The 11934-nt window shown below is 38.4% G+C and overlaps 1 protein-coding gene across 1 annotated transcript; it reads right to left on the bottom strand.

The window, feature by feature from the left end:
* Positions 1–885: 885 nt before the first annotated feature.
* On the bottom strand, positions 886–10852 carry LOC117265658 (lysosomal thioesterase PPT2-like). The gene is made up of 8 exons (XM_033640268.2): positions 10490–10852; positions 7817–7970; positions 4533–4628; positions 4146–4253; positions 3956–4039; positions 3776–3860; positions 2442–2496; positions 886–2284 (listed from the first exon to the last, which is right to left on the bottom strand). Exons 1-8 carry the CDS (start codon positions 10670–10672, stop codon positions 2141–2143), a joined length of 909 nt encoding a protein of 302 aa, XP_033496159.2. The 5' UTR covers positions 10673–10852; the 3' UTR covers positions 886–2140.
* Between the last annotated feature and the right edge of the window lie 1082 nt (positions 10853–11934).

Here is an 11934-nt window from a genome sequence, read left to right as displayed (position 1 = left end):
GACCTTTGATCACCAAATTCCAGTCAGTTCATTATTAAGTGAACAAATTACAAAAAAAAATCCCTCCAGGTGTTCTTGAGATATTGCGCTTGCAAGAATAAGACAGACGAGGTCACAGCGACCTTGACCTTTCACCTTGACCACCAAATTCTAATCAGTTCATGCTTGAGTCCAAGCGGATGTTTGTGCCAAAAATGGGGAAATTCCCTCAAGGCCTTCATGAGATATCGCATTCAAGACAATGCAGTAGACTGGGTTACAGACACCTTGACCTCTGACTCTTGGCCATCAAATTCCAATCAGTTCATCATTTAGTACAAGTGAACGTTGGTGCCAAATTAAAAAAAAAAAAAAAAATCTTCCAGATTTTCTTGAGATATCATGCTCCCAAGAATAGGACAGACGAGGTCACAGCGACCTTAGCCTTTTACCTATGACCACCAAAATCTAATCTGAGCATCGTTGAGTCAAAGCTGACGTTTGTGCCTAATTTAAAGAAATCTCTCAAGGAATTCTTAATAATAATGTTCACAAGAATGGGACGGATACACGGATGGACAGCCTGAAAATATTATGCCTCTGGCCATAGTTGTCAAAAAAGTAGAAACAATACATCTGACATTTACATGTACAAATGTAATGTTTGTTAAGGTAATTAAGTACATTACAGTGTCGCAAGGTTTCTACTCTTACGGGCAGTCACTGTTTATAACTCAGCGTTAACATCAGGTGTGGATTATTTCTTAGTTACTGAGTGTGATTGTTACATCCCAACACCACATTTCACAGTAGAAACAGGGCTCAACATCATCCAACAACATGCAGCCAAATCAGGAGCCTCTTAGTGCAAAAACAGAGGCTTTCCAATGGAGAAGAAAGGAGTGAAGTATACTAATCAATTCACAACTTTTAATTGTACAAACAGACTAATGTTTCAACACCACCGTGTCTTCGCCAGGGTCAGAAAGAGCACAGAAAAAACACACACTTCATAGTATTACACTTCACATCACAACTTGGATGTTTACACTTTAAAAAGATAACCACAAATTTCTGACAGTATGGGAAAATAAACAAACATGTACAGATAATAATTTAGAGACAGGTGTTCCCAAGCTTGTGCTCAATATTTGAACACAGATATAAACATTTTAAATATCCTTAAAGGACAACTACGCCATTTTAAAAATCCATACATGTTATTGCTGTGGTCAACATGAGCATCTGTCTCTCAAATCCAAGAACTAGACTGCTGAAACTCAAATTTGTGACATCATTAGTATTAAGTCTGTAGCTGCTCCATAGACAGTGAATGGTGAGAGATATTAGATGACACTCAGAGCATCCAGGGGAATGTTCTGAGTGTATGGGAACATTTTTTGTTTCAGAACCGAGAACACTACTGTAGAAGACAGCTAATAAAAGACGGGATCCACAAAAGCATGCTCCCATTCACGTCTATGGAGCAGCCCCAGACTTGTGTGTGAGACTTCTCTGGTTTCTGGTTTTGAGAGAGAGCAGCTCATGTTCACAAATGTCAATTGAACTTTTCTGGGTCATGGAAATGACATATTGGAATTCTTAATTTTGGTGGTGCTCCCCTTTAAAAGGTCAATAAAAACCAAGCTACATGAGACATAAACATAATTATAATCTGCTCTCTGTGTGACAAAACTCTCCATCACATCTGAGAGTTTCATCCCAAGGAGTGCAGGGCAGATCAGTCTTTGGATCCTTTGCAAGACTTCCACAGTACCAGAAGCTTCCACCAGAGGGCGACAGCTGATTGGTCATTGCTAATGTGCTGACACAGAGCATGGCTCACTGTGTCACTTCAGACTATTAACTTTTGTCTGACAAGCCATAAAATACCATCAGACAATGAACCTGGAATTTTCCATGTCAGGAATCTTTACAAGCAAAAGGCCTCAAAATTTGGCATATTTAATGTATATTGTGATGTATATTAAAAACTACAGTATTAAGACACCCCCACCCGCACTGTCACAAAGGAAAGCTTTGAAAAAGACTATAGTTGCTGATATTTTAATATGATTTTTGTTACCTCTATGTTTATATGGTCACTGTCTTGTATAAAAACCATATAATGATATAAGTTTGTTGAGATATAAGTTTGTTCTCATGTGAGCCACTTCTCTATGCAGCTCCTGAACACTGTGTCATTGGAGTGCCAGCTGGTATGCTTCACTCCAGAGTGGACACACGTCGACACATCCCCACGAGCGTCCAGCGTCTTCAGCCCAAACGTATCGTTCTTGTAAAACTTTCAAAGGCAGAGAAGAAGAGAAGGATGGGTTTTTACAAAATAGGAGGAGAGAGACTTCTACCATGTGAAAGAGGGTCTAGAGTAGAAACAAAGATAGTTTTCCAGTTGATTTACCAGTAATGCAGTGGTGTATATACAGTGATTTGCAACTTACCTCCTGGTTCCTCATTTCTACAATGTTTTCGTTGCTGTCATAGAATCCAAACTGGCTGTTTAGAGAAGAGGAGACAGTCAGTTCAGGTAAAAAGGTTTTGAAATTACTACTACAGTTTTGACCAGAAACTCAACACACATTTTGAAAGCTTTATGAGTGAACACTTCGTTGTCTTTCACCTGTATGGAGGACACAAATGACCAGTACAAATAAATAAATAAATAAATAAATTCTATTTGTTTTTTGTTTTGTTTTTACTTTTTACATGGCTGCAATGAATATATTAATATAAAATAATAAATGCTTTAATAAATACATAAATAAATAAATGCATAAATAAAACAATAAAATAATTAGTAAATGTAGAAAGTTATATGGAAAGATAAAGATAAAGAAATAATAAATAAAAATAAAAATAAAAATAAATAAATGTATAAATAAATAATTTTTAAATTTTTTTTTAACATTTCATTTAAAATCATAAATGCTAAAATAAATAAAAAATATAAATAAATGCATAAATAAAAGAATAAAAGAATTAGGAAATGTCAGAATTTATATGGAAATGAGAAGATAAATAGATAATAAATAAAAATCAAAATAAATAAATGCATAAATAAATACATTTTTTAAAGAATTTAACAATTTATTTAAAATCATAAATGCTAAAATAAATAAAAATATAAATAAATGCATAAATAAAAAAATAAAAGAATTAGTAAATCTAGAAATATATATGACATGAACTGATAAATGATAAATACATCAATACATACATATAAAAAGTTCATAAACAGGATATAAATAAATATCTTAAATTCATTTCAACACTTTCTTGTACAACTACATTTATTCATTTCTGTAGCCTACATCTGTGTCTGTGTGATTATAACGCAGTAAGTCCTACATTCTTATTTATGCATTTATTTATGCAATTTATTTTTTATCATTTTGTTATTTTTAATGTATTTTTTTCTGTATTTATTTATCTATGTATTTATTCATTGTGTATTTATTTATTCCTGTTTTTATTCATTAATATATCTGTTGACACTTATATCAGTTTTCAGCCTCATTACATTCACACAAGCTGCCCTCTGATGGTTGGAGGCTGTACCTGCAGACAAGACTTTAGACTCAAAATATTGGAAACTCCCTGCACGTTTTTCAGGTTGAAAGCTAATTTAATGCATAATATATATAGTCAGTTTCTCCCCCCAAAAAATAGTGATATTATTGTTGTCATTGTAAGCTACTACACCCACCAGTGATTAATTAGGCTTTTTTATAACAGGCACATTAAAATAAAAGAATGTTCATATAAATGATAAAACCTGGACTGCCACGGTGTTATGACGCCATCGTCTGGTCCTCCAATCAGCACAAGCTTCTTGATCCGCAGGAAGTTTTTCCTCCACTCTGAGGAGGTGAAGTTAATAAAAAGGCATTACTGTAAATTGTTACCGTACATCCACAGGTACACAGCACATAATGACAGTAGTTCATTCCACAACCTTTCATGTCGTCATGAAGACTGTCACCATTGAGCTTAGGCAGAAAGCTGTTGCCCTGCAGGTAGCGGTACCGATGGTGAGGGTCTGTGGGGAAAAGATGAATATATGTTGTAGTATCTTTGCAAGATGTGAATGTAATATCACCAGCAGGTTCTCCTCAGTTAAAGGTAAATATGTTCAGCTTTCTCACCGTTCCAGTAGTCGCAGATAGAAACTTTCTGTCCCACTCTGTTGTAGCAAATATGAAACAGTGTCGTTTTTATCCAGTTAGGAAAAACCCACCTCAGGTATTCTGTGTCTGTGGAGTGTGACAGTTATTTGCAGTTTAAGATATATTACAAATCAATTCTGCAGGTATGCTTAATTTGATGTGCCCAGGGGGCCACTTTTGCAAAATGACAGGAGTCCAGCATGATCGATGGGCCACCTGGCACTGAATTGCAGGTCACATTTGGCCCTTGGGCTATAAATGTATCACTGCATTACTGTTTAAGGTTCTGGTGAATTAACTGTGAGTCCTAAAAAGTCATCATTCCCTGGAGGACAAGGATTATACAGTGAAATGAAGCTCCCTGACCTCCGTACTGCCCGGCGAGTGGTGATGACAGTGAAATGAAGGTGTCAACATTGTGGTTTGGAGCCATGGAGAGAAGTGCTCGACAAATAAGACCACCTTAGAAAAAAAAGGAGAGGACACAACGTCAAGAACGCTTCAACAAACCAGTGCGTGTATCTGATCTGATGCAGTGATGGTTACCAAGTGAGCAGAAGCACCGCCATGGGGGGACTAGAAGGGGCCACGACCACCCTTACACAATTGCTGCCCCCATTCGTAAATGCTGTTTCCTCTAAACTTTTGAGCACATAGAAACATAAACTGCAGAACTGTAAGAACTGTGAGCTGCTTGGTTAAAACATGGCACTTATTTCGGTTTGCTAGAAATGAGGAAGTGAAGGTTGAAGGCCTGGGGTGTATAGATACTACTCCTTAACTTTAATGTGTGTGTGTGTGTGTGTGTAATGAAGTAAAATACACTCATGGTGATTATTTTGTTAGACTGACCTTCGGGTAACAGACACTGTCTCCCCGTAGTCAAAATGAACAGATAATACAACATCCATATTTGCCTAACATAATCTCACAGTGACAATTTATCTTGGTGTTTGACAGACTGAGTGACGCCTCTTTAAATATACACTCAGTTTACACCCAACTCAAACTAATGTGGTCTAATCCAGCAGTCCTGCATCAACGTCTACCTTTATGAAGGTTATAATGTTCAGTGTTTTGTTTAAATTATTTTGGAGAGGTGTTACTTGACCTTTGTGGTCATTTTGGAGGATGTAGTTTGTGATGCTGATGAACAGTTTTGCGTAACACAGAAAGGTGTTTCTATTATTTAGTCCACTCCACTGAGACGAAACCATTGAGAGTAATGCCAGTGACAGGCTCAAGGACACTTTGGATTGGACCACCTATCCTGCAGTTCGTGGACGATCAGCTTTGCTCTGTGTTTTGTTTTCACCTTGAGGCTATTTATTCAGGGAGGTTTCACTGAGAGGAAGCTTCACTTCTGCAGGACCGGTCTGATCGCATTTGCACAGCTGCACAAATACACACCAGAAAGCTGCCCAGTGAAACCACACTGTGATCTGCTGGCCGCTGACCAGCTCCACTGAAGCAGGTGGAGTCGAGGGCCTTGCTCAAAGGCACCTCAGCAGTGGTAATGAGGGATGGGCAAGTGCTGCTATTTCACTTTAAAAACCCAATCACCAGATAAAAAGTTGGCACTGTATATTACATCTCCACATTATCATGTACATACAGTGATCCTTTATGTTTTATCACTGCTGTGGTTAACATGTGGTAAGTTTGGGGCGTCAGTAGCGTAGTGGATAGTGATGCCGCCCCATGTACAGAGGCATTGCCTTGCTGCTGCAGGTTCAAATCCAGCTTGCAGCCCTTTGCTGCATGTCAGTCCCCACTCTCTCTCTGTCTCCCCATTTCACTTTCTGTCCTGTCATTAAAGGCAAAAAAGCCCACAAAAATAATCTTTAAAAAAACATAACATGTGGTTAGGTTTAGGAATGAAAATCACTTGGTTATGGTCAAGAAAAGATCGTGTTTTGGCCTAAAAAGCAGTCTTGGTGGCACAATCCCACCTGGAAAAGCAGCAAAATCTCAGTAAAAAACAACTGCGTTTCGTGGCACTATCCCCACTGGGAAAACTGCCTGAAAAACACCCACGTTTGGTGCCTAAAAACTTGCTGTTGTCTCACCTAACCACCATCCCTTTCACCTGCCAGTGACGAAGTCATCTGATACACTCTGTCACGTTAGAAATGACTATATCTGGGGCATCGGTGGCTTAGTGGATAGAGCAGGCGCCTCATGTACAAGGCTGTTGCCGCAGGGGCCCGGGCTCGACTCCAGCCTGTGGCCCTTTGCTGCATGTCATCCACTCTCTCTTCCACTTTCACACTTAAACCATACTGATAACACTGTAAGTAGAATGGGAAGGGGAGTGTCAGTTGCAAGAAGAATTTCAAGAGGTATGCCGCTGGAAGTTATCAAACAGGTCCTAAATGCTTTAGTGCTGTCACAGCTAGATTATTGTTTTGTAATATGGTCGAGTGCTTCTATGAAGGACATGAGAAAACTGCAAGTTGTTCAAAATAAAGCAGCACGTTGTGCATTACAGTGTTCTTACAGAACCAACGTGAAGGACATGCGGAACAGCCTGAGATGGTTAACTGTAAGACAGAGGGCTCATTATGTTTTGTTAAACTTTTTGAGAAACATTATGGTAACACAGTCTCCAAGGATATTGTATAGAAGGTTATTGCCTAATTTTGCTCAACATGAATATCATGTTGTAATATTTCATGAATGATGATTCTCCTGTGGGGAGTTTAAAATATCACTGAGTATGACAAAAGACCGACTGTACTGTTTATTGCTTTACTGAGTTTGTATTATGATGTATGTTTTAGGAGTAGGGAGCATCTAGGGGTGCGGGTGTCTGGCGAGTGTTCTCTGAAGCCCGATCCACAGGGGAGGGTCTGGGTATGGGAGCTGAACACGCAACAACCCAGACCCACCACTGCCGGTGTGGTGTAGGTGGGCACATGTTGGGAGTTGGGTGCCTGCATCCTCAGGTTGCTCCAGACTTCTTTCTTTGGTGTTGTTGTTGTTTATGTTTTTTACTATTTGTATTGGAGAAAATGAAAAATGGAAAGTGGAGAGAAACCTGTGGCTATGCATACCAGAAATGTACAGATTTATGAATTTTATTGTACTTGATTCAAATAAGTGAACTATTGTTTGTTTGGTTTGTATTGTATTGTATGTTGTACTGTATTGTATATGTGTATTGTATGTATATGTGTGATTTGTTTGATGTTGTGATGTGAGAAGATTGGACACCAGGAAGAATAGCCTTGTTTATAACAAGTGCTAAAGGTGATTCCTAATAAAATGAAATGAAATGAAATGAAAAACTGTCCTATTAATTAAAGGCAAAATGCCCCCAAACATATCTTAAAAAAAAGAAAAGAAATGGCGATATGAAACATATGAAATGTGCGACTGTAAAAAAAGAAACCGGTTGACAAACGTCTGAGAAGCCTGTGAGCACAGCAAAAGAACTCTGGATGATTTATTCCTAACGTTGGGTTTGGGAGAAACAGATCTGAATTTAGTAATCTCCAAAAGCTGATTTATTTCTGATGAGACAAAGATAAGACTATTATGAGCAGCAAACTTTTCCCTCTGGGTCTGGTTCTCTGCTGTTCCATTCATGGCTACAGGATGGCAGTGATGTGTGCGCACAGTGTGAGTATGTAATTGTGTGAGTGGACCTTGTGAGAAGCAAAGAAGATGGACGCCATCAGGGGCCTTCTGCACGATGGAGTCAAAGACTTTCCTGATGCCTTGAACCTGCTTCCACAGCGGCTTCAGACTGTCCAGGTTATTGTACAAGTCAATCACCGTCACCTCTGTGCCTGGGTGCACCTGGGAATTACATTAAAAAAACATGACACAGAGTAACAGAAACACAGTGATGGCTGATTCAATCAGCTGTCAGCCTGATGACTGATAATGTTATCAGCCCGCTCAGTCAGATGTGGGTAAATGTGGGAACATTCTTCTGAAATAAAACTGATTTTGAGGAATAGAGAATAACAGCAGAACAGAAAGTGTTATCTTGAAACTGCTTGCTGATTTTCACTTCACCTGAAGTCTCACTTTAGGATAATCTGTCACCTACTGTAGATCTAAAGTCATACATTCAATTAACGTCTACTTAATCTGACTGCTCACACAGGGGTGGATTATCAGACAATGGGTCCCTGGGCACAGATAGGGCCCCACCACCTAATCTTCATAGGTGCAAAACACATAGACTTTATACTTGTTAAAGGGATCCAAGACAGTCCAACAAAAATCAGTCAACATGAACAACTCTCCCACATCAAAAAACTAAAGCGCTAAAACTCAAATGTGTGATGTCATAGTTTATAAAGTCTGGAGCTGCTCCACAGACAATGAATGGTGAAAGATGTTCTAGATGATGAGCGCACCCAGGGCAACATTTACTATCAAGAGAGCCATTTATGACCAAAAATAATAAACACAAAATCTGTCTGGAGCCACAAAACTTTTTTAGCATTCTAATTAAGGTAACACAGACTACTGGGTCTAAATGAGCCATTTAACATCACTAGTAGGTCTAAATGAGCATCCATTAATAGGTTTTACCACAAGTTGCCTATTCTGCAGTGGGCTATTTATGATTTATATTATTTTTAACTTTGCAGAGTGGGTGGTACAAGCAAATGGAAATGTCCACACACTATCAAATTCTGTATTCTCCACTGAAACTTTACTTTTTTTGGATTTGAAATCCATAACTACCACCGCTCTTAAATGTTGCCCAGATTTGTAGAAGTAAGTATCAGGCCCATGATGTTAGAAGCACATTTTAATTGAAGAAATGTGCAGAATTTCTTTAGAAGTGACATCACTGCAATAAAATAAAGCTCATCTGGGTTTAAAAAACAAAGCAAGCATTCTGTGGGGCCACAAAATCAGGCTCCCATTCATTGCCTATGGAGCAGCTCTAGACTTTATACTCTGACACCACAAGTTTGAGACTTACTTCTCTGGTTTCAGGTTTTGACGGAGGGTAGCTCATGCTCACAAATACTGGCCATTGAAATAACATACTGGAATTGTTAATAATCATTTTGTGCTGTTGGTTGAAATGCATCTTTTTGTGGTTTTGTATCTCTTTGAGGTCATTTTGAATCACTTCCTGGTCAAGAACGTGTTAATTTAAGTGACATTTTGCAGGTGGCACCCCCTTAACCTCTGGGCCCCCTCTGTGCACCGTAGGCCCGTTCAATAATCCTTTAATGTGCTCACACAGTTTAAATGATCAACATCAAGCCTCAATGGTGAGTGAAAAACTGTGTGAGAATTAAAACAGGTTTACAAGTTCCTTAAAATAAAATGCATAAACATCTGGACCATCATTCATATCTACATACATTTACTGTACTGTACTTGAGTACAATTTTTAAGGTGCTTGTACTTTACTTGAGTGTACGCTACTTTATGGTGTTACAACATGTCAGAGGGCAATATCATAGGGGAGAGCGGGGTCAGTTGGGACAGAGGGACAGTTGGGACCATGCCTTTTCACAGAGTTAGAAAACAACTATGCCTGTATCATTCACCATGCTCATACTGAGCCAAACCCTTTTCACTTCCAACCTCACAGTGGACACCTTCTGACTAGTCCTCACATTTCAGTCGCAGTTTTGAAATCTATAGCATGTAAAAACATTTTTTGCTCTTTGCTATTTTTGTTCAGCCGTACTTTTTTTTTTAGCTATGCCACATACAAATGTTAGAAAGATGATTTTCTAGTGTATCAGTCTGTAAGAGTGTCTGATTTTTTGGTGGTACCTCGCACAGGAAAGTTGGGAGGATTTTGTTTATAGTTCTTGTTACAAATGAATGAAAAGTAGACAAAAAACTCTAATAATACTTGATAAATTGTTAGCAGGCACCTGTATCTGTTCAGCGATCAAATAATTAGGTTATTTCATGTTGATACAAAAATGTCCAAACCAACCCCGTGCTCCCCTACTTTTTACTCCACTACATTTGTTTCATAACTTTAGTTAGCAGTGGTGTAGTGGAGGGTATACTCAGGTATATGGGCTATAACCACTTCTTTTTCTATCCAGTTACAGTGTATCCACCTATCAGCTAAAAAGCCATTGTAATACATAGGAGAGTATGCCCACTTCCTCATCGGTAATTAGGTTATATTACTGTTAGGTTAAGTACATTTTGATATCAGTACTTGTGCACTTTCACTTTGGCAACACTTTGAATGCAGGACTTTGACTTGAGTAAAACATCTGAGTGCTTCTCCACCAGATTTTTCTATGAACTCGAGAAGTCAGTTCCCAAAATTAAACACCTTGTACATGTTTGCACACGCTTTAAAGATGTCCTACCTTGCTTATGAAAAGAGACATCGTTTTGAACTGCTTTGGTGAATCAAAAATGCCATGCATGATGATGACAGGCTTGTACCCGTCAATGTAAACCCCTGTGAGCACCACCAGCAGCAGCGGCAGCAGCACCGGTGATCCGCGGATGATCGGCGGAGTCTTCGTCATCTCTCTACCCGGGCCCATATTGAGACCTCTGGCCGCGCAGACTGGAGGAGAAGGGATGACTTTGGCCCCGCGGTGATGAGGTCTTTTACAGTTCTGATGATGAGTATCGATCTCTTGCAACTTTTGTTTGTAGACTTGAAGAGCATGCGCGCCTCCTTCCTCATCACTCCCGCTGTAGTGGTGTCGTGTGTATGTGTGTGTGTGTGTGTGTGTGTGTGTGTTGACAATCACATCCGTTTTCGATGTTGAGTTACTGGCACTGACTCCTCCAGTTTAGACCCACATTAGTCTGTATTAAAGACTCAATGAAAAGAATGTAGTATTTAACATTTTATTATAATACCACTATCAATAATAACATTATAATGATAGTAAAATCATTGTTAATTATTATTTACTGAAGTCCCAGTTCAATAACCTGTGCACCACCATTAAAGCCAATGTTCTACTTGCAAGTAATGAAAAGTATCCGAGTATATTTACACAAGTACTACACTTCAGTACAGTTTTGAGGTAGGAACCTTAACTTTACCTGAGTATTTCCAGTTTCTGCTACTTTATATATTGGACTTTTTATTCCAATGCATTTACCTGGTAACTTTAGCCCCACTTTTACCAGCTGCAACATTAAAGTGATGTACACATTAGTGCATAACTACTACTGTACTTTTACTCAAGTATTCAAGTTTTGAATACAAGACTTTATTATATTTTATTTAATTTCATTGTATTTTATTTCTATTGTTAAGTAGGTGTATTTCATTAGGTTAATTGGTGTAATTAGTAGCATATTACACCAGTTATTAGTAGCATGTGCATGTCAGCCTCCTAGGCTACAGGACCGCCATGGAAATAAGTCATGTGACCTTACTGCGTTATCCTGATGGATTTTAGTACTGTATGCACGTTTGTGTACTCTATCTTAATTCATCAAATCATTCAATCAACACAGTGCTTCTGTATACTGTTGTATTTCTACTGCAAAACATTTGAGTGCTTCTCTCACCACTGCTTGTTTACTTATTTATAATGTGAGTGGAAATGTGCAAATTGCATAGTTGTGTCAAACAACTCTGTGCTGCATGGCTTTAAGTGTTTTACCATTTTACGAACTTATTTTGTTACTATTAGGCCTATGTCTTCATGACTTCTTGTCGTCCTTTATCTGCACATTTTAGGGATGACTTTACTGGTTTCAAAAGTCGCCTTTGGTGTTTGTGTGCATAGACAAGAAACATATATATAGATGAGAAAAAATGACAGTAAAATATTTTTATAAA

The sequence above is a fragment of the Epinephelus lanceolatus genome, chromosome 10, assembly GCF_041903045.1.
Source record: "Epinephelus lanceolatus isolate andai-2023 chromosome 10, ASM4190304v1, whole genome shotgun sequence".
Lineage (NCBI taxonomy): Eukaryota > Metazoa > Chordata > Actinopteri > Perciformes > Serranidae > Epinephelus > Epinephelus lanceolatus.
Note: the sequence above shows the minus strand (reverse complement) of the source record. Positions and strands in the feature narration are given on the sequence as shown.

Bases quoted from the DNA above. Each gene is read 5' to 3' on its own strand.
- LOC117265658 (XM_033640268.2), bottom strand. From the start codon at position 10,672: ATGGGCCCGGGTAGAGAGATGACGAAGACTCCGCCGATCATCCGCGGA. The intron at 4,254-4,532 runs GTCAGGGAGCTT...CACACTCCACAG, and splicing joins ACTCGCCGGGCAGTACGGAG to ACACAGAATACCTGAGGTGG. The intron at 2,497-3,775 runs GTTTTATCATTT...TTCTCTAAACAG, and splicing joins ATAACACCGTGGCAGTCCAG to CCAGTTTGGATTCTATGACA.